At 43.1% G+C, this 23695-nt stretch overlaps 1 protein-coding gene and 1 pseudogene across 4 annotated transcripts in view; both read left to right on the top strand.

Moving 5' to 3' along the window:
* SUGCT (succinyl-CoA:glutarate-CoA transferase) overlaps positions 1–23695 on the top strand; it is a 282021-nt gene that overhangs the window by 216882 nt on the left and 41444 nt on the right. Inside the window, exon 13 of one of the 4 annotated variants that reach the window (XM_088654260.1) lies at positions 1193–1487. The exons of the other annotated variants lie outside the window; for them this stretch is intronic. Within the exon in view, the coding sequence (XP_088510386.1) occupies positions 1193–1252 (60 nt within the window). The 3' untranslated portion in view covers positions 1253–1487. Of the gene's footprint in view, positions 1–1192; positions 1488–23695 lie in introns of those variants that run through there. 4 annotated transcript variants of the gene reach the window in all.
* LOC148684191 (uncharacterized) lies at positions 1493–2207 on the top strand (annotated as a pseudogene).

The following is a 23695-nucleotide window of genomic DNA, read 5'->3' as shown; positions in this document are numbered from 1 at the left end:
GAAAAACCATGACGACTCTTTTCCAAAATGGAAAAAGAAGTAGAAAAAGTTTCCCATATTTAATTTATGAGCAAAGAAAAATAAAACAAATTCTAAAATTATCCAATTTGCCCCAAGCTTTGTGGAGAAGAATAAGCATGTAATTATCAATTAGCGAAAAGGAACTTGGAATGCAAGGGGGATAATTAATTGAAAGATCTTTCTGAGCAGAGTAACTTGAAAAAGTGCCATCTGAAATGGTTTTAAGGCTAGAGGGCTGTCTATTACAGATGGGCGGGAGACTGGCATGCAGCACTAATGAGGTTAGAGGGTGGATTAAAATCCAATAAGTTACTGAAAATTATACAAGAAATGATCAGAGAGAGATAGGAAGGGTGATCATGTGTTTAACGTCTGAGTAAGGTTCTGCCACTGATTTCCTCTGTGATCTGTGAACTTGAATTTAAAGCTGTTCTTGCACTGGCTTATGTAGGATGCTAAATCTCTTTATAGACACACACACACACACACACACACACACACACACACACACACACACACACACATTTGTCTATATGTTTCCTGCCCTGACAAAATCAGAGTGGCTTGTGATTCTCCCAGCACACCATGTAAGGTAGGCAGTGGTGCATTTGGGTAATTTTAAGATTCTGGACTGAATTTACTTCAGAACTTGTCACATAGTCATGTGTATTGATTCACTTCCTTCAAATGGTCTTATGCCTACCCTTCTCTTTCAATGGTGATTTGTATTCTTTCTTGATTTCAAAATGTCATAAGCCAGCTCTCCTGTGTTTGAGGACTCGCCTGCTCATTCCCCTAAGTGGGACCCTGGATCTCTGCTTCAGAGTCCTACCCTAAGGGCATTCCTGGAGGTAGGTTAGACACTGCAAGATAAGAGGCCCAAGGCCACCACCCTACCCTGCTGATTCTGGGCCTTGATGCGAGGAAAGATGAAGAACACTTTTCAAAGGTCCTCAGGTTTTCTGCAGGCATTCATCTTGACTGTTTGTTTGGAATGTTCACAAAGGCTCAGTTCTTCAGATTTACACCCCTACACGCTTCGGAACAAACTGCCTGCTTCTCCATTAGCCTCCTCCACTGAACTGGGCTTCACTGGGCCCGTAACCCTTTTGTTGAGACATTCACCGAAACTGGGAAGCCAACAACCCCCCTTCTTCTTCTCTTCCTCCAGGAGCCGGTGTCTCAAACGGAACACGACCCAGGGACTGCAGTAGCCTGGACACGTAATTAGCAGAGCTTATCCACGCAGGGTCAGCAGTGTTAGCGAAGAAGATGAAGCAGATGAGAGGCATCTTATATTTTCATAAGCAGTTTTATTTACAGCATCTTAGAACACTTGGAAGAGAGAGAGAGCAGTGCTCCTCCTATACTCCTACAGCATCCAACTCAGTACAGCAACTCACAGCATAAAAAGGAAATGCCTAGACATGTGACACACTATCTCAGCAACGTGTCTAACCCTTAAGGTATAATGCTTAAGGTGCAACTGAATTTACTAACAGGCCTTAGGTTGCCGACCCCTGTTGTAGTCTATTCTCTCTCTATCTCCAGGCTCTCTGTCCATTCAGGGGGGGAAGGGGAATCTAGAGTGTGTGTTCCTGCCATTGGGCATTAGGGATTCTGCTAGTTTACCACCCGCCCCGCTGTCCAGCAGTCTCCCTGACTGAGCTGACAGAGCTGGTCTCGAAGGCGGTGTTTAGACTGTTGGTTCTGGGAGACTTCAACATCCATGCTGAGGCAGCTGGCTCTGGGGCAGCTCAGGACTTCATGGCCACCATAACAACCATGGGGCTGTCCCAACATGTCACCGGCCCAACGCACATGGCAGGTCACACCCTGGACCTTCTTCTCACGACTGGGCAGGAAGAGGGTGATCTGAAGGTGGGGAACATTGACATCAGTCCCTGGTCATGGTCAGATCACTTCTTGTTGAGATTTCGGCTGTCTGCACCTTTCCCCCCTCCACAGAGGTGAGGACCTATTAGGAAGGTCCGGCCTTGGAGGCTGATGGATCCAGTGGGATTCAAAACAGCTCTAGGGGGTTTTCTGGCTGATGTGACTGGCACCCCTGTTGAAGCCTTGGCCAACCTCTGGAACACCCAAATGGCTTGGGCTATTGAGATGAGTGCCCCTGAGCACCCTCTCCCGCTTCATGGAGCCCGTTTGCCCCCTGGTATACTCCGTAGCCTGGTATACTCCGTAGCTTAGGGCAGCGAAACAAGTTGGGAGACGGCTCAGATGCAAGTGGAAGAAATATCCAAATGAATACAGCCAAACACTGGTTAATAATAATAATTATGATGATGGAGGGAGCTAATGATCACATATCACTCCTGGAATTAGTTTTTATTGCCATGAATCTGTTTCTCTAGCCTTAACGATTTTGTAATGAGGCCCATCCTACATAGATATATAAAGAAATTTCAAAGATGGCCAGAACTTTGGAACAACTGACATGATAATTGAAGATAAAGAAGTGTGGGTGTTGGTAGCGAATCTTTGTGGACACTTCTGACAGACTCCCAGCAATTCTATTCAGAGTTGCTGAGCGCTTGGCACACTTGAAAATCAGGCCAATTATTGGAAAGTCTAATTACAGACGTTGATTAGCTCTTGATACACCCTCCCAAAACTTTGCTTCCAATCATTTAAGCTTCTTTACAATAACTTAGAGCCAAATCTAAGTACCACTCAAACCAATAAATGTGTTAATAGACTTTGTAAAGAATTGGTTTACGTTTCCAGGTGTCTATATCAGAGTGTACACCTGAATTTCTGTTTTGCGCGGTCAGGCGGAGTCCCCCAAAGCCCCAGGCAGCCCCTGAGCAGAATGATGACACAAGACCACGTTCTATGGGATTAAAATTGGCCACAACTTTATTAAGAATTCAGATGTAGGGAGACCTTGGCTCAGGCATTGGGCGTATATCCTTCCCAGCCCCCAGCCGGGGATCTGGGTAATTTCAGGGTTATCCAGCATGTGTGGGGGTCGGGCTAGCTCTGAAGAACATATGTTCAAGCAGATAGCCCGCCCCCCCTCGATCTCAGCCGCTGGAGGGGGAGGACAATGACAGCCTATTGCGTATGGTCAATGCCTCCCCCTTAGCCCCATTTACAGGAACCCCTTTATCGCCGCCGCAATGGGGGCGGGGGGGGGGTCACCGCCCCACACACCCCCACACTTATATAGATGACCAAAGGATTTTGCCCAAGGCCTGCATCTGCCAAAGTTGTGACGAATTGCTACGGGAAAGGCAAAACCTGCCAATGCAGGGAAATTCCTTTCCGGCCCTTCAACAGCAGCCTTGTTGTAGCAGCGCCTGCGTGCGTGTATGCCTTTGGAAGTAAATAACCTGTAATGCAATCATTAATTTTTTGGGAGTGGAGGGTGGGAAAGCTCTGGAGCCGTCGACTGCTTCCCAGGAATGACTCTGCTTCAGCCATGTGCAGGTAAGGTTACCTCCTCCTACCTGGCCAATCCCCCTGGCGACGCCTCCCCGAGCTGGATTAGACAGGCAACTGCATGGGCTGAGCCCACCAGTATCCAGCCTGGGAAAGCAGCGCCGGCCTCCGAACTTCCAGGGCTGCCTCAGGGATCCCAGGGGGCTGTGCGCGACCGCGCAAAATGTGCCTCCCTTTTATGTGGGGAACGGTCATTATTTCCTTTTATATGTTTTAGTGTGTTTTAATATTGCTCTTTCGCTGGTTTTAGGCTGCATTTTTTTTAAAAAAATGATATACAGTGGTACCTCCGGTTGCGGATGGGATCCATTCCAGAGGTCTGATTGGATCCCGAGGTTTCCGCAACCTGAAGACCACTTCTGTGCATGCGCGTGCGGTGAAACCCGGTCAAATACTTCTGGGTTTGCCACTTTCGCATCCTGAAGTTTACGTAACCATAGGGTTATGTAAACTGAGGTACTACTGTATTTGGGTTTTTTCAGACTGTACAATGGGGGGGGGGACTTTTTTGGTTCCAGAACCTTATCCGCACCTGCCTCATGGGCCAAATTTGACAGGTGGGCAAGGTTTCCCACTGCCAAAGTCCATACTGCTCTAGACTTAAATGGGAACCATGAAGAGGCTTGCAAAAGTCTTGGCAAGCCCCCTGTCCCTATTAAGTCTCCAACTATGGGCCATCTTTCTCCAGTCTTTAACCTTCACTCCTCGGTTGATGAGCAGAGATCAAATCCTGCTTCGTGGGAACAGGATCACCCAGCCAAGGCAAGATTAGACCCTGTCCTCCTGCCCATCAGGTGGCATCACTAGTGACAGGACCCACTCTCTTTAAGGCACATATAGATACATGCAAAGACTTCCATTTGCACAAGAGCTACTGTGGTCACTGCTTTGCGGATGGTGTTTATATGGAGCATTTTGCAAAATGGAAAATAACAGAAAGGCCCTGCAGTGTATTTCCATGACAGGTGTTACGGTGTGTGCTGGTGGAAAACTTCCACAGCCACATACTAGAGCAGGCATCCCCAAACTGCGGCCCTCCAGATGTTTTGGCCTACAACTCCCATGATCCCTAGCTAACAGGACCATTGGTCGGGGAAGATGGGAATTGTAGTCCAAAATATCTGGAGGGACGAAGTTTGGGGATGCCTGTACTAGAGGGATAAATCTGCAAGATGGTTTCTGAAGCGCGATTAAGGAGGCAAAATTTTAATGTGAATGCCAAGCCACAGTGAGAGAAGAGCAGGTCAGAAGTGGTAAGGTAGCATGAGTGATGGACAACAGCTGATGTAATAATAATACTAATAATTTATTATTTATACCCCGCCCATCTGGCTGGGTTTCCCCAGCCACTCTGGCGGCTTCCAACAGAAAAATAAAATACAATAATCTATTAAACATTAAACGCCTCCCTAAACAGGGCTGCCTTCAGATGTCTTCTAAAAATCTGGTAGCTCTTTGACATCTGATGGGAGGGTGTTCCACGTAACCATTGATGAGGGGTCTGCTTGAGCCTTGTGTGAGACACCAGGGATGTACATATGAGCTCATGCTCCATGGCTTCCATGACTGCAAATCCTTCTTCTTTCTATATGCAGCTGCAGCATTATTCACTTCATTTACCATGTGAAGAAAGTGAGGGGTCTGCAGAACCAGAGAGGGAGATGTCCTCCGTAGATGGTAGGCAAGAAAGGATAGGTGGAGGATCACTGCCCCAGAAATTATGTAAATTTTGTTCACATCAAAAAAGCAGCACAATATTTTTAGTAAAATATTTTCTTGGGGAAAGCTGCCATTTATGTGTACCTCGGGTTACAAACACTTCGGGTTACAGACTCTGCTAACCCGGAAGTAGTACCTTGGGTTAAGAACTTTACGTCAGGATGAGAACATAAATCGCGTGTTAGCGGTGCGGCGGCAGCAGAAGGCCCCATTAGCTAAAGTGGTCCTTCAGGTTAAGAACAGGTTCAGGTTAAGAACAGACCTCCAGAACGAATTAGGTTCGTAACCAGAAGTACAACTGTAAATCTCATTGAGTTACGGTAGGAATGATAAGTGAATACTACAGGTTTATTTTAGTGCATTGCTGAGAGCCACAAGGAATTGGGAAGGAGAATCGGGCTGTGCTCATTTATGCATTTCTAGTGCTGGGTTTTTAATCTGTGTTCACACAACATTCTCCAGAATGCGTGTCTATCCTGCACTTTGTTATAAAATGCTACTGTTTGATGTGTTGTTTCTCAAACCAGCTTCACACCAATTGAAGTCCTTAAGCCATTCCCAATTCATCTCTAGCCAAGGTGTGAACACCTTTCATGGGGTAAAGGCATCTCACCCATCAACACCCACTGGTGTACTCACAAATAGAAATGAATTTGACACTAAAGAAGCCATGCTGATGGGAATAGCTCTGTGAAACCCACCAGGTTTCACTGTTCTCTAGGCAGTAATGTGAACACACTCCATTTTTTTTAATCAACCAGTTCCTCAGCCACATTGAGCGAAAGTTGAATGGCACAATCTGAGGAAAATAAAAAAATTCCTTCAGTAGCACCTTAAAGACCAACTAAGTTTTTATTTTGGTATGAGCTTTCGTGTGCATGCACACTTCTTCAGATACCAATCTGAGGGAAAGCTTCTGGATTTATGGAGGCAAGACACGTCTTAAAACATGTGAATGGCTTTCCTTGCTGACAGAATTTAGTTAAATCTCATTATGGAAAAAGGTGTTATGAGACAATTTTATAGAGTGAATGAGTTTTATAAACTACATGCTAAGGTTCATACAGTTTTCATTTCATCCATCAGTTTTGCCTGCAGCGGTAATGTAAATTTCATAGTGGGTTTGGGGGGAAACAAAAATGAAAACCATGTGCCCATTTTCTCTCTTAAACCTTCTTTTCTATTTCTCCTCCTGTATTTGAAGGACTTTACTCAAATTTATCTAATTAAGGTCTGCAGAGAACTGATAAACTCTTATGTTGTTATATAGTACACTTTTACAGGTGTTGAAAATATTGATCAGACTTCGTCAAATCCTTTTCCTGGAATCTGTTGAGATGTTAAACCTATCCAATAGTGAATGTGTGGCTGGTTCTTAAACTGTTACTGTGACTATATTGACATTATCTTAATGTAAGCATCCATACCCTTAGTTCATATCAGTGGTAGTCTGCCTATGGGTGACAAACAAGTGGAGAAAGGTGAAATGTGAGTAAATCCTGTTCAAAGTGGGACTCTCAGACTTCACCTGCAATAAGATCTGTGACATCTTAATGAGTGCTAGACCTAATGCGCCTTCACCATGAGTAAATCTCACTTTGGATATTATAGCAGAAGCAGCAAATAAGTATGGATAATCTTTGTTATGTTTCAAGAATCTCTTAGATCAGTGGCTAAACTGTGACCCTCCAGATTTTGCTGAACTGCAACTCCCTTGGTTCCGGACTGTTGGCTGAAGATGATGGAAGTTGGGAGTCCAACAGCATATGGAGGGCCAAAGGTTATCCACCCTTAGCTAACTTAGTCTTTGGTATAGTGGAATGAAGCGGCAGAGCCCTGTTCCTTACATTCAGCCCAAGGATGGCAGTGAAATGAGTTTGGTGGGGTAGCAGTACAAACTCCTTTCTGCGATGCAGTAGCCTCCTCTGCAAACTAGACCCTTGGTCACACAAAAGTGCGTGGGTGTGATCTTCTCCTTGCTAGTGAGCTGAGATAGCTCAGTCAGAAGAGTGTGAGACTCTTAATACCAGGGTCGTGGGTTCAAGCCCCATGTTGGGTGAAAGATTCCTGCATTGCATGGGTTTGGACTAGATGACATTCGTCCTTTCCAACTCTAAAATTTTATGATTCTCTGTTTTCTCTGGTCAACTGTCTTATGCAAACCCTATGAGCAGAGGTCATAATGAGTTAAGTGTACATTGAATGTACAATGGCTTTGTCATATCACCTTCGACTCTAAAATTAAAGAATGTTTCTTGCTTCAGAACTATTGTTTTCCCCATATGCAAATTTAATCAAATAGTTAATATCAATTAATCAACTAAAACTGACAGATTAATCTTCAACTCAGTGGAAACCCTGCTTTTACATAAACGAGTAAACTAGAGCATTTGAACATGGGGTCACGAAGAGTCGGACACGACTAAACGACTAAACAACAACAACAACAATCAATTAAAGGGTTTAACCTTCAAAGCTCTTGAGTCGAATGTAGCTCCCAGTCTTTCCCCCAAAGCTGATCTTGAGGGTAAGAGGATCTCAGGGATAGTCTGGGATGTAGCATAGCAGAAATTGTCTTTTCTTGCATAAGTGGAAGTGCTTGTGTCAGTTGCCTCTGGACGCAGCCCCCTAAACTCTCTCCATATATCGCTTCCCCCACTTTATTGAATTAAGATCACTTGTAGCTGCTGGCTACAAGACTGTCCTGTACTAAGAGCAGAGCTTCTATGGTGATGGCACCTGAATTGTAGAACTCATTCCTAAGTGACAAATGTCAAGTTCTAAGCAAGTGTATGGATTAAAAAAACTTTTTTTGCTTGAGCAATTTTTAATCTGAGTTTATCATTTTGTTTTGTTGTTTGCAACTCTGAGCACCTTTGTGTCAGAAAATTGGAACACACACACACACACACACACGTGTGTGTGTGTGTGTGTGTGTGTGTAAATTTGGCATGTGTGTTCCTCTCCAATGTTCAACAAAACCATTGGACCGATTGCGTTCAAATTTTAACACAAAGTCAAATGCGACTGGAATAGCAAGCTCAGACCATTTTCAAAGACAAATGTCAAACCTGCACCACGTAACCCCCCCAAAACCCATGTTCAAAAGTGCATGCTGGGAAATAGAAGCCCCAAACTGTGTCTCCATTGGCTGCAGACTATCGGTGACATCACATAATTCTGTGGCAACCAACTGAAAATGGGCCTTTTGCAGCAACAAGGCCCAGCATTGCCAATCCAGGATAACTGACTAGGCCGCAGGGGCCTTTCACAGCGACAAGGCCAAGCATTGCCCAGCAGGGAGAACTGACTAGGCTGCAGGGGTTTCAGAGGGGGAGAGATAGAGAAGGGTGGGAAGCTGGGAAATAGAACAGTCTCCATTGGCTGCAGACTATCGGTGACATCACAGAATTCTGTGGCAACCAACTGAAAATGGGCCTTTTGCAGCAACAAGGCCCAGCATTGCCAATCCAGAATAACTGACTAGGCCACAGGGGCCTTTCGCAGCAACAAGGCCTAGCATTGCCCAGCTGGGAAAACTGACTAGGCCGCAGGGGTTTCCAAGGGGGAGAGATAGAGAGGGGTGTCGTGACATCATGCAACAAGGGTGAGAAACGGGGGTGCTGAGTGACTTTGGGGAGGATGAATGTGTTGGGGCGGGGTGGGGGAATTTCACAGAACACACGTGGGTAGGGGAGTCAGGGTTGGGACAGGGCAAAATTTTACAGAACACGTGTTTTTTGGGGGGGGAATTATTGTGTGCAAAATGAAGGGGGACTGTGAAGGTGAGGAGACTCTGTAGGTCCATTTAACAGAAAAAGGTCCATTTAACACAAAAAACCACAGCAACGCGTGGCATAGCCAGCTAGTTTTAGTATAAAGAAACAAACCATACTTCCTTGAACTTTGACTCCAGGCTCAGACAAGCATGTTAGAACATGCAGTCAGGTATGAGACGAGTAGCATTGTTTGTGCCAGGAAACATTGACGAAGATCCTTCTTATGATATAACTTCAACACACGTCTTTGTTGAATTGATTACAGTATGATGGGAACCTGTCACCAGGGTGTCAAGTCTGGCTCAACCACTGTTGCTGGATGCTCAGGAGATGGCAGTATTTAACTGTCAAAAAGGTTTTCTACCTTGTAAGATTTTGCTTACTGAGTAGACATAGAACCTTCTTTCTTCAAGAATTTCAGCAGAGCTTTGATGCAAAGCCTGGCTTTCCCTGCAATGGTTCTGTGAATAAATGTATAATGTGTATACGGTTGGCAAATTGAAAACAGTTCATTTTCAATTTGACTGTCCTTTTTCTTCTTATTTCTGTTTCATTGTTGTATGTTTAGTTATTTCATCAGACTTCATGATTAACCTTAACGGTCTTGCTTGGCATTTAGTGAATTCAATTCAAAAATTTCCCATCTTTGGGAAATCTAATGTTATGATGCAGTTTTTTAAAAAAACCAAGATGTACAGGTGAAACTCAGAAAATTAGAATATTGTCGAAAAGTGCATTTATTTCAGTAATGCAACTTAAAAGGTGAAACCAATATGTGAGATAGATGCATGACATGCAAAGCAAGATATGTCAAGCCTTTATTTGTTGTAATTGTAATTATTCGTCGTTAGGCGGGTCAATTATAAATGGAATGTAATTAATGAAATGTAATACTGTAGCAATATTTATTTTTGTATTATTGTAACTATTTGTTTTATTACTGTGGAATTTCCAAAAGAAAGCATTTGTAAAAATTAAAAGTAAAATAATAAGTTGCATTACTGAAATAAATGCACTTTTCGACGATATTCTAATTTTCTGAGTTTCACCTGTACATTTGGTAACTTCTGAAAATTCTAAACTGTACAGTATTATAATACAAATTTGCATATCTTGCATACATCACTTTTTTTGCTAGCAAATACAGTGGTACCTCGGTTTATGAACACAATTGGTTCCGGAAGTCTGTTCATAAACTGAAGCGTTCATAAACTGAAGCGAACTTTCCCATTGAAAGTAATGGAAAGTGAATTAATCCATTCCAGATGGGTCCGCGGCGTTCGTAAACCGAAAATTCATAAACCGAGGTGTTCATAAACCGAGGTTCCACTGTATGTGTACAGCTTGGGGGTGAGTCCTCCACATTATTAACAGATGGTTAGCAGTGGGTTTGCAACACAAGTGTATACAGCAGAGATAGTCAAGATGGTGCCCTCCAGCACGAGGCAGCCTGACCATTGGTGAGGGACGATGGTAATTGCATTATAGTAACAACCAGAGGGCATCGTTTTGGCTGTCCATGGCATATAGTAATTCAGAAATGTAACTGTGCTACCCTCTGCAATCCTATTCAGAAGCAATTTTATTTGTTTGTTTGTTTATATGCTGCCCATCTGACTGGGCTGCCCCAGCCAATCTGGATGGCTTCCAACAAATTAAAACATCAAACACAATAAAAGATCAAACATAAAAAACTTCCCTATACAGGGCTGCCTTCATATGTCTTCTAAAAGTCAGATACAGTACTGTAGTTGTGTATTTCCTTGACATCTGATGGGAGGGCCTTTCCATTGAGATAATTATGATACTTGAATGCATTTTGTGTTAGTTTATGAACACCATACTTGCAAGCACTTTGCTGCTCACTTGCTTTATCCAAAAGCAAGGATAGGCAGTGTGGTTTTTCCATGCTTATTCATTTGTAAAATGAATAAAGCATTCCTATAAAGACTAAAATGAATGATTGTTTTAAAACAAAAGGACAACTCCTGTAGCGTTGAACTACGTGCTTGGCCTGAGTAAGGACTGAGAAAATAGTTATTACTTTGTGCTTATATATTCTTTAAGGGTGGGATTAATGGGTGAGCTGCACTGCTGATTTTTTAAATGTATGGCTTGTGTTTAAATTCTATTTTATGAAAGGCTGCTGTTTCCATGGCTTGCTAAACCCATTAATGGTTGCTTTCTAGGCTCATTTCTTCTGCTGTCTTCATTAGATAGTTTGTTAAATCATTATGATGATTTAGGAGAACATATTTAATAGATTGTAATACAGCCAAAATGGGGGGAGGAACAACAGGTATATGTGGTAATTTTCCCAGTAAGACCATATGGTTTTATGCCTTCGCTCCAATTCATCTGAAACTTTTGGCATTAATTAGCATAAAGGAAAAGAACATCAGTCGAAAGACACAAGCAGAGAGCGGTAACACAAGACTGATATATTAGTATGTGTTGTGTTTCTGTGTAAACATATGCATTTTCAAAATACAGTTGTAGCATTTCTCCAAATTGTAATCCATCAAAAATGATATGTTTTTTCCCCCTTCTGAAAAACGAGCTGTTAGCATTTCTGGCTTGCTCCCCATGATTGCAGAAGGAAGAGACTGCTGTTTCGGCTTTACCAACTAGTGTTTAGTTGTTTGCATTTATATAAGTGGGACTCAAACCTACTGAAACTTCGGCGGAATCAATAGGATCTCACTCTCTCTCCTAGGCTGTAGAAACATGTGTTGCTTGCAGAGCTCTTGAGATGTAGTCACACTAGAATCTATCTGTGGACCCTTTGTGCACAATATGATCGCCAGCCTGCTGTCAGCCATAAGGATTGCATTTTAGATGGTGTGATATGGCAGTGTCGCACCACATCCAAAACAATGCTGCCAGAGGCCACACTGTTTTCGATTCAAGAGGTCCAGTCTTACCATCACCATTTTGCCTACACTAGGGCTTGGCAGGTGCCAAACTTTAATTTGAAGTCACAAGTCTTGAAATGGCCAGAGTGTAGCGGTACATGTTTATTTTAACCTGACTTGGACCTATGCTTAGGCACTTGCAGGTATATATTGGCTGCACTCCCTAGGGATGTTGAAGAATGCTGCTTGTGTGGATTCTGATTAAAAACGGCACTGGTTTGCTTCTCTGGATTAATTTGCAGATTGGGAAATATCCTTTGGATTTTACAGTTCTTAAAATTTTGCGATTCAGTTTGCATTGGAAAAACACACATCACAACGCATTAAAAATCTGTATGTTAGGATAAAATATGTTTAGAAATATGCACCTTAAGATAAAATGTATTTTGTGATAAAACATGAATTAAAAAAACATTTTAAATTGTTATTTAAAAACATTTCAGTGCCTCTTTGTAAAAAGAAAGAAATCGCAGTTGAATGCAGAAACAAGATGGAGCAGATTTAGGAATACTTGTGAAATGCATGTGGAATGGAAGCAGAATTATTCATCCCTATACTCAGCTCAGCCATAAGCTCTGAATTTTTTTATTTTTTTTTAGTAACCGTGTCATAGGTTAATTGAGACTTTTGGAATACTACTACTCTACTGTAAGCTGCAGAATAGGTGCAAAGCCCTGTGCCTTGAACTGGGCAAGGAAGCGGTCAGCAGCAGAGCGCTGGAAGACAAGGAAGAGAGCCGGCCTCCCTCTGCACCATAGCTGCTTCATTAGGCCATATTGCTCTTACCCAGGCATGACATCTCTGTCTCTCACATTGTCTATTAGCCGCTCGTGGTGTAGTGATCCATGCCACTTCTGAACATGTTAATGGCCGTTAATACTGTAGAAAAATGTGCATCGTTTTCAGAAGGCCTTCCTAAGTTCTGTGCAAGTTTTAAAGCTGATGAGCTCGTGTTTTACACTGGCTTGCCTACAAAGTTGCCAGAAAAACTTTATTGCCTGAAGGACCTGACCCTGTTGGATCATTTAGCTGCATGACAGCTTAGGCTGCCATCCTAAACTCGCCTAAACTGAATTCAGGAGGACTTATTTCTGAGTAGGCATGGTTAGGACTGTGCTGTTACTTTTTTTGGATGTGCTTTATTTATATAATAAATGGGCTTTTGTCATGGTGCTTCTGTAAAGGACCTCTGTATCTTAGTAGCAGACAGGTCTTTTTGTAACAGGTCTTTTTGCTCTGTTGGGTGCAAGTTACCATAGGTCACCATTACATGTCACTATGCAGAAGAGGTCTCTATCAGCTGGTTCACACAAGGTGCTCCCTCTTCCTACACAATCTTGCCCATACACAATTTATTTAGAGAATTCTGTGTAAACCGGGCTCTCCATGCAGGCAGAACACATTGATGGGCTTGCTATATGCCAAGCACTTTCTGCAGCCTTCGCAGAACTCCGACGTGCACAAGCCAATTCACACGGGAGCTTTCCTCATATAAGCCTGTGCATGAAAGGGTTGCATGGAAAGATGGGGCAGAGCAGCTGGTTTGCATGTGTGAACCAGGCCTGCATATGACACATTTCCCAGTGCTGAGGGGATACTCAGATTACCAAAACAGATGTGAAGTGGGAGATCCCTGATCACATCTCCTGACTTAAAAACAGACAACTTGAAAGCAGCTACCAGGAGCTCCAATTTTGAGCAAAGAAGTGTTGTTGGGGAAAGTGGGATTTTTAATCCTTTCCCGGCATGCCATTTTACTGATATAAATCCCCACCCACACCCCAACCAGAATGCAGAATACAGGCCCTGTAAGTCTATTTTGACTCTAACCTATCATAATATACATAGTAGACATCATTACTAAAGGGTATATTAGAGATTGCTGACCACTTTATTTTCTCAGTTTCCTGTTCCCTCGCCGATATTTTTAAGCCTTTAATAATTTTGCTTCATGTGGTTTTAAACATTGTAACAGCAATGAAAGATATAGAGTAAACTTTAAAGTGCATTGTGTTGTTATATTTCCCCACTGTCCATGCATACTCTTGAGATTCCTCAGCTAACATTAAATACAGGTCTAAGGCCCAGTTTTCACTTTTAAGGTCATCCCGAGGTGACATTTGCTGACATTTGAGCATTTTGAATGTAATGTGTTGAATTACAATTAATCCTGCCTGACAATCAGGCTTTCTGTCTCCTGTTTGTGAAGCTGAGGGCGATGAGTGTGCTTCCTCGGTACACTGAGGAACAGTTACACTGTTAAGAGGCCTGCCTTTCTTTATTTTTACCTCATACTTTCCAGGGTCGATTCCAGATAGTGAAAACCAAGCCTGGGATTGTGGATTCAACTGTAAAGAATTAACACACAACAAATTTGCTAGCTGGTAAAATGTTTATTACGTATTTTGGTGACTGTAAACAGGGAGTCACAGGCCTAAAGTTCCCTTGTAGCTCAGCTTCCTTAAGGTAGGGTTACTGGACATCGCCGGTTTTGCAAATCTGTCCCCGGACAAATTCCGTCCCCGGAATGTCCCCAGATTTGCAAACCTGTCCCCAGGAAACGTGGCAGCGGCAGCCTCAGCAGCCCGGAGCCAGCCTGGTAGCTCAGTTGTCTCTGGCTGGCTTCAGGAGCTGTTCTCTGCTCTCTGCCATGGCGCCTACCATTTTTCCTCTCCAGAAGTCCCCACATGATGTGTCTTGTGCGCAAGCAGCTCCTGAAGCCAGCCAGAGCCAACTGCGCTACCAGGCTGGCTCCGGGTTGCTGAGGCTGCTGCTGCCACTGCCTAAGGGGAACAGATCTCCGGCCCCCTTCTCCCTTTGTTTTGACTGATCAGGGGAGGCTCGGGAGTCGCGGCTGGACAGCCATTGCCCAGTTTTTTTAAAAAAACTGCACACTTATGTTTCACAGGGTGCGAAAGAAGGGCTTTGCACCTTGCCTGGCAGAGAAACTGCGTGCCTTGTCCCCACCCCACACTGGGTAACAGCCACCCAATACTTCCGAGCCTCTCTTGATCTGTTAAAACACAGGGGAAAGGGGGTAGGAGATCGGGGAAGGCTCGGGAGTCACCGGCGTGCGGCGCGCCATTGCCCAGTTTTTTTAAAAAAAAACTCTGCGCATTTATGTATCACAGGGTGCGAAAGAAGGGCTTTGCAGCACCTTTATACAATATGTATGTGTGCTTGGGCCCAGGGTCTTTTGCCTCGCTATCCCCACTACTGACTCCCTGTTGCTACTCAGCTTCAAAAAAGAAAAAGGAGGAAAAAGTGTCCCCGGATTCATTGACAAAATCTGGTAACTATACCTTAAGGTGGGCAGGCCCTTACATGACACACAGAGGCAGATTTTGGGCAGTGCAGCCATTTCCGCCACACTGGGCACCGACACCAGAAGGTGCTGCAGGGCTTCGCAACTACAACGCACTGAAATGAGCAGAATGGAAGGCGAGAGGCGGGCGCACATCAAATGTCCACTGTGACACATGTTGGTGGCCTGTTCAATTGACAGAACAGGCTTTCTCCATAGTGCCAGGGAGAAGAGTGTCTGTGGTACGATGAGTGTTACCCAGTGCTTTTTTTCTGGGGGAGACGCAGGGGTATGCATACCCCTAAACATTTTGTGAATCTAAGTTTGGCCTCATTGAGGGGTAGTACTTCAATATGAGTAGGAAAATGAGAGTACCCCTAAACATTTTTTTGGGGGGGGAACACTGGTGTTACCAGTTTAGATCATCCTGTGCTGAACTGGGAAGAAAGGGTGCGTCTCTGTGCTTGCTGTCCAAGACAAGTTCAGCTTAGACACAAAGGGTGGCTGTACTTATGGAAAGAAGAGAAGTTTTGCAGCAAGAACATAAAGGGAAGAACAAGGGGTGGTGAAAGCAGATAGGGAGAACAGCCCCCCCTTTCCCTTTGTTTTGCATTTCTCTGTCTCTTGATCACACTTGGGCATGACCAAGAGCCACTAGAATATATTACAGAATCAGCATGAATTCAAAAGACTGATTTTAGGAACTCGTGTCCAGAACTCAATGCATCTGTATAGCTTCATAATCCCTGCAAAGTGTCCAGTTACTTCTTATAAATATGGTGAGGACAACGATTCAACTAAACTTGGACATGGAAACAACTCATGAGTCCAGCCCATCTCTGTGTAAGTGTGTGAGAAGTCTGAATAGAATTCTGTTCTGTCTCTTCTAAATCTAAGCATTCCATGCAACAAGGCTTTCAGAAATATTCTCACAGGAGAATAATCTATTAAGCTTAATGTATCATGGAAAAAGGAAGTATTTACCGATATTTCATCTTTTCCCACTCCAGTTCATCCTATTTCTTACTTATACCCTCATGCATCAAACTAAATATTTCCTCTCTACCTGGATGCTGACAGCCATTAAATATTTCTAAACTACAATTTCTCTGTGCCTGCAACTTAGCCAGAAATCTGTATATAAACTTGTTTTCTTCGTTCTTCATAAGTCAATCACTATAATTTTACATGAATGGTATGGGATTTTGCCTTCTCGTCCAAGGTTGTGAACAGGAATTCCACTTGAGCTAGGAAAAGGAAAATATTAACTACTACATTTTAATAAAATATTAAGTGCTACCATTTTTGGACAGCAGATACTCATAGAGTTTTTGAAATAGAATGAGTCCATTTTGTTTTGTCTCAGTGGCTTGAGAGAAAAAAAGCTTTAAAAGCTGGAGAACAAGAATTTTCCAGTGTTGTATTCTATTTCTCTAAAGAGTTTTATTTCTTAAAAAGGTGGTGGAATAAACTGACCAGGGGAAGGGTTGTATCTTAGTGGCAGAATATGTCCTTTGCATGTAAACAGTTCCAGATTCAATTCATGGGCTGGGAGAGATCAGCATTCCCTGTTGAAAACACATTGGAGGAGAATTTTTGTTGTAAAAGGAGTTTTATTTTGGGTTTCACAAGTAGGGTATCCTCTGCAAACTCGTGACAGAAATGTATATAGTCTGATATGATTTATATATTGTAAAAGAGTACAACAATTAAAATGAAGGGCCTTGACAATCTTTGGAAAAGTATCTGAGAAATCATGATACCATCACTGATCTTTCTGCAACCACCCATCAGCAAGTAGTCAGGGAGTGTTCTTAATGTTGTTTTCCTCTCTTCTGGAATAATTTTGCTGGAGTTCCTTGGCGTGTGAGTTTTTGTCGACATATTTTTGGCTTTGTTTCGTGGTGCGCATTAATTTTTGTAAGTATCATAAATAGGCCAAGAGCATATACTCAATTCACCTGCCTTTTGAGAAATAAAAAACTGGGTGGAGAAATACTTAAACGGTCTCTTCTTCTACAGCCAGGTTTTACTGAGGTGCAGTAATAGCAACAGAAGTAGGACTGAGCCCCTGGAGGATCTAGTTCAGATCCCACTGAAATCAGTGAAACTGTCTCCATGTTAGTAGAGATACTCTTTTTAGAAGATGTTATGGTGGTTTCCCCTGGACATACAGAAACATTCTCCAACAATGGGCTTTTTCGTAATGGTTTGTGAGGTTCACATTTGCAAAGTTTTGAAGGAAGGGAATGTGCTGATGACTCTAAAACAGGCATCCCCAAACTGCGGCCCTCCAGATGTTTTGGCCTACAACTCCCATGATCCCTAGCTAACAGGACCAGTGGTCGGGGAAGATGGGAACTGTAGTCCAAAACATCTGGAGGGCTGAAGTTTGGGGAATGCCTGCTCTAAAATCCTCACCCTGCTTCCTATAATCTAAAGCTGTGGCTTTCACTCTTTCCTTTGGAAATTGCTTGTAAACAGGTGTAGCAAACAACATAGATTTGTCCCATACCCTGCTTTATGGATGTCGCTTAAGCCTTAAACCTGGAACCACATGCACAGCTTTCTACACTGTGGAAACTACAGGGCGAAGACAGGCATTTTAGAAACCAGAGTGTCCCAACTGTACCTTTTGGAACAAGTTGTGAAACCTTCAAACCTCCCACCTGTGGAAGGTACCAGTTGGCTGGCACCTGTGATGGTACAAATTCTTCCTTGCTCTTGTGGAGTCTTGTCATTGGAGCATTTCTTATCTGTTTAATAAGTCTGTAAGCCATATTTCAAAAGTCAATGTTTTGCCATTTAATTATTTAAATATATTTGACTTTCGATTGGGGAGGGGGGGCAAGGTGAACAAGCTGAAGCAGCCTTATGCAAGGGCAGACACTTTGCTCCACATGGGTTGGGTCCTGTAGCCATTTCTTGCAACTGTCTTCGCCCAAACTCTGTATGCCATTAAGTGGGACATAAGAGTGTGTCCTCTCTGCTACAGAGTTAAACCAGTGTAAGGTCCACTTAACCAGCAATGCTTGAAACTACAGTTCTGTGAAGGAGGTTTCGGGTCTTTGTCAGTCATAATAATTCTCAACCTCTGTAATTCCCAGGCTTCTTTGGGAAGTGCCTGCAGTATTTTATTCTAGTTTAATTTTGTGCCCAGGAGAAGGCAATTGATATGAGTGAACAAGTCATATGTAGGCATTTAGGCTTTGGTGCATATGTAGCTTTTTATATTGTCTACAGAGGAAAAATGGATTGGAACACCAGCGAGGAAAACTGTTCAAGACAGTTTAATAAAAATATATGGGCTTTCAAATGTAAAATTTGTCATGCTGTGAGACACTGATACAGATACAGTAGTTATGTTCCTATGCTGTGGTCCCCATATGGAGGGTGATAAAATAGATTATAGAGGTAGAAATGGAGGTGGATTATGTGCTGGATGTTCAAGATCACATGTTTACCAACTGTTGGATCACATGTTTACCAACTGTTGGAACTGAACAGCTTGTAAACTTAACTGCTTTCTTCTGCATTTTTATATTATCCACTGAGCAGTGCTATCTGCATGTTATAACGTACCTAACCTCCCATGAGTAACAAATAAATATTAAATTTCTAGTTATATTTCTTCTTTAAACATGCTACAACTAAAAATCAACTCCCAGACAAGCCAGGGAGGCAACATTTCTTCTTTGTCCAAGTTGTCCTTATGCTCTACCTCAATAGCTCGATAGCAGTCTGGATGAATCCCAAGGCTGGACTGGATGAATCCCAAACTGGAATTAAGATTGCCGGAAGAAATATCAAACCTGATATTCTCAGCCAACTACATTTTATTGATGTGTTTGACATTTTTCTTCAGGAGAAGGACCAATGAGTAAACCCTACATAAATATGCAGTGGAGTCCCTAAGACTGTTGGATGACTCCTTGCATGCCTCCTTCCAGCAATTCCTGCAGCCAAGCTGGTACCAAACATATTGCTCTACTTACCTTTGGACCACATCAGCGAGGCTGAGAGGAGGGTCTTCTCATCTGGGCAGCCCAGGACCTCCATACACACTGCCCAGGCATGCGCCCTGGGGAGGTCACTTCAGTGCTGCTAATGCAGCAAAAACAACATCGGAGGCAGCAGTTGTGAGTTACTGGACTCTGCAGCCACAGCAGGTGCTGTGATTCTCCTGCAGTTTGGCTTCACACCTTCTCGAGAACATACAGATGCCAACAACAATAACAGTTGTCTTAAAGACAGTATTGCCCTAACATGTATTACAGTGGTACCTCGGGTTACAAACACTTCAGGTTATAAACGCTTAAGGTTACAGACTCCGGTAACCCAGAAATAGTACCTCGGGTTAAGAACTTTGCTTCAGGATGAGAACAGAAATCGTGCTCCGGTGGCGCAGCAGCAGCAGGAGGCCCCATTAGCTAAAGTGGTGCTTCAGGTTAAGAACAGTTTCAGGTTAAGAATGGACCTCCGGAACAAATTAAGTTCATAACCAGAGGTACCACTGTATTATGGGGTGCTGGTGGCGCTGTGGTCTAAATCACTGAGCCTAGGGCTTGCCGATCAGAAGGTTGGCAGTTTGAATCCCCGCGACGGGGTGAGCGCCCATTGCTCTGTCCCAGCTCCTGCCAACCTAGCAGTTTGAAAGCACAAAGTGCAAGTAGATAAATAGGTACCGCTCCGGCGGGAAGGTAAATGGCGTTTGTGTGTGCTGCTCTGGTTTCGCCAGAAGCGGCTTAGTCATGCTGGCCACATGACCCGGAAAAACTGTCTGCAGACAAAGTCGGCTCCCTCGGCCTGTAAAGCGAGATGAGTGTCGCAACCCCAGAGTCGTCCGTGACCTAACAGTCGGGTCCCTTTACCCTTTACCATGTATTATTAGGGAACTGAATCTCCTACAGTTTCCCCACAAAAAGCCCCTGGACTTATTTGTCTTTAATTTGGCAGATATAATCCACTCTGACTCTTGTCAATAAGATTTTATGTTCCATTATATAATTCATAGACATTTCCAGCACATAATAGCCCATGACACATGTTGCCTCTAAGCTAAAGATGTACAAAATTTTTCAAAATACTTTTTAAAATCATGGTGCTTGAGGTCTTCTCCCACTAGAGTTAATTTTTATACAGTTATTTTTGAAATAGGTAACCCACCACATTGGCTTTTAGAAAGGTTAATTAGTTTTAATATTGGACTAGTGTGGAGATATGTTAAGGTTAATATTATTTCTGATACTCCAGAGAAGTTAAGTTACATATTCAGAGAATACCTATTTCTAAGGTAGCAATAACTCATTGTTCCTAAAAAAATATTTTAAAAACATAATGGCTAAGTTCAGACATAGCAAGAATATAAGGTTCTCCTCCTGGGTTGATATTCTGAGATAAACAAATGGTGGTCTGAATGAGCCATAATTTGCCAAGGTTTGTTCTAATGTCTGAATTAGCCCATAATGTTCTAAATGCCTGTAAAAGTAAATTATTTTAGAGCCATTTGAAAACAAATGCGTTTAGAGCACAAAAAGGCACACACCTTCTATTTGCAGGCCTTAAATAGTCAACTGTTCTTCATTATTTTACACTCTTGTTTTGGCAGATTGCGACTTGGAATAAATATTTACAACTATGTAATAAAGTCCAGAGAATTAGAAGTTTATGTCGCAAAATGAAGTTTTTTTTTAAAAAAAACCCATTAGAATTGCAAGAAACTATTGTGCTACTGCTGCCAGATGAATGATAGCAGAATACCCTAAAGTTTACGAAGGAAAGAATTGCCTGACCGCATCTCCGCAAGGAGGGTCAGGTTGGTCTGTCACAGGAGCTGCAGCAGAAGGGAAAAGGAAGTAAGCATTAAAGAATGGCCTGGATCCAAAGAGCCCCATGAATGAGCCCAGCTGATTCCTGTCTTACTCATGGGGTTCTCTGCATTTCCCCTTGTGCAGAAGGGCAGACTTCTCCAAAGGGTCACCAGACTTTTTAGGATGGCTTTTCAGGTACACTTGGGACTTTACTGACAAGCGTGTTTCAGAAACCCCAGTCCTCTTCCTATCCTAAGTTTTTTTTAAAGACTTGGAACCAGTGGATGGTTAATGCACTTCCCACTCACTCTAAACATGGCCAGGCATAAGGGACACCCTGAAACTGATAGACAAGCTTCAGCACGAGTGTAATTTATATAGAAACAAGCTACTACACTTAATGTGACAGATGAACGATGGATGGAGTGCTTAAAGGAAGACTCTTGGGAGCACACTATGGTGTTGGAAAATGTGTACCAAACATACACTTTTTGCACAGGAAAACAGGTGAGACCCCTGTGGACTGTAAAAAGCAAGTGACATATGAAAATGAATGATACCAGGCTATTGTTATTGGTTCTTTTCCTTGCTTATAGGTTAGGTGGTTTGTTGGTGAGTGTTCGAGACTTCCTGGCTATTGAGATTTGTGTTTCTTTTACAAAGGGGTATTTTTATAGCAAGCATATATACAAAAAAGTTTCAGATGATTTCTTTAACAGAAGAGCTGTCAAAGCATGATTCTGCTGAGACTGCTCTGTATTAGCAAGGGGCATGAGCTCAGAGACACACATGATTACAATTTTTCTTGTGTATATAGACATGGGAATGTGTACAGAACAATGACAAGGGTGCCTGTTGGCAAGATGCATTGACATACCTTATCAATGGGCACATTATTAAACACCAGCAGGTATCTAGCAGGGAAGAGAAGCATCTCTCCCACTCTTTGTCTCCTTGCCGCAGCAAATAGGGGTTCTTTTTGTATCATACGTCCATCTGCTCACCATTCAGCATTGGTAAAGGTAAAGGGGCCCCTGACCATCAGGTTCAGTTGTGACCGACTCTGGGGTTGCACGCTCATCTCGCATTATTGGCCGAGGGAGCCGGCATATAGCTTCCAGGCCATGTGGCCAGCATGACAAAGCTGCTTCTGGCAAACCAGAGCAGCACATGGAAACACCGTTTACCTTCCCGCTGTAGTGGTTCCTAGTTATCTACTTGCATTTTGACGTGCTTTCGAACTGCTAGGTTGGCAGGAGCTGGGACCAAGCAACGGGAGCTCACCCCGTCACAGGGATTCGAACCGCTGACCTTCTGATCAGCAAGCTCTAGGCTCAGTGGTTTAACCACAGCGCCAGAAAAGTGTTAATCAATGTGCTTCTTTGTAAGGGCCATATCTCTGTGTCAGAGAACATATGCTCTACATGCAGCCAGTGCCAGGCTCTTTTCCTAGCATCTCCAGTTAGATAGAAGAAGATAGAAGAAAGACCCCTGCCCAAGACCATGGAGGGTGGCTGCCAGTCAGAGTACGGCGGCCTTCCCCAACCTAGTGCCCTCCAAAAGTTTTAACATGATTCCCACCATCCCTGGCCTTTGACCATGCTGGCCAGGGTGGATGGGAGTTGGGGACCCAACATCTGGATGGCACCAAGCAGGGGAAGTCTGGAGTAGACATGCACCAAGGGCCTGACCTGGCACAAGCCAGGTTCCTGCATTGCTCCTGCTCTTGAAATTCTCTCCACCCAAATTTCTCCCTCGATATTGAAGTTGCAAATTACCTAGCTTTGTTTCTGGAATGAAACATTACATTAGGAATCCTCGGTTGTTCAGGTTTTTATTTCTGAATTCTGTGGAGACAAGCATGTTAAATGATTCTTTTTAAAAAGAACTTTATCATAATAATATGTTCCACGGATCACAAAGTATAAGCACAGGTTTGTGAAATATGATCCACACTAGGTCTGTGAAACGAACCATTCCAAATGAAGCAGATACATCTAAAGACATTGCCTTTGCTCAAAGCAATGCTCATTTATTGCCATAAAATGCATGACAAATGTGCGTGTAAGCACCTTGATTGGGTTTTGTTCTGATATTTTGTTTATTAACAAGTGAGAGAACAGAGGGAGCAGCAAAGGTTAAATTAAGCATGCATTGTTCCACTCTGAAAGTTTATAGGCCTACCTATGGGACTTCCATATTGTTAAGAGAAAATGCAGCAAGCTTTTAAACACACAGGGAGGAATTCCATGCCGTGCTATGTTAAACGTTCAATCACTGCAGGATTTTCAGTTTGCCAGATGGAACGACACCCCCCCCCCCTCATCCCACTAGTGCTGTTCTGGGGGTTCTCCCAACATCCCTCTGATCCAATTTCAGGGGTGCAGGAAGGAAAGGGGGAAGCCCCATTGTGTAAGTGGAAGACCTTGCACAGGGCTTCCGCTGATGGAAATGCTAGGTGAATCCCACCCAAAGTCAGTAATTTCGTCAAAAGAAGCAGTAAAATTAGCCTGTGACATTGTTATTCCCCAGTCATTTTTTTCGCTCAGAGTAATGTATTATTCCAAAAGGAAATGATGAAACCCTTGATAGCACATGCATGGTGAAATATATTGCATTGCCTTTTGTGTATCACTTAAAGGATAAGGCACATGAAAATAAATATTGCATGTAGTGAATATAAGT

The sequence above is a fragment of the Zootoca vivipara genome, chromosome 11 (assembly GCF_965207765.1).
Source record: "Zootoca vivipara chromosome 11, rZooViv2.hap1.1, whole genome shotgun sequence".
Classification (NCBI taxonomy): Eukaryota; Metazoa; Chordata; class Lepidosauria; order Squamata; family Lacertidae; genus Zootoca; species Zootoca vivipara.
Note: the sequence above shows the minus strand (reverse complement) of the source record. Positions and strands in the feature narration are given on the sequence as shown.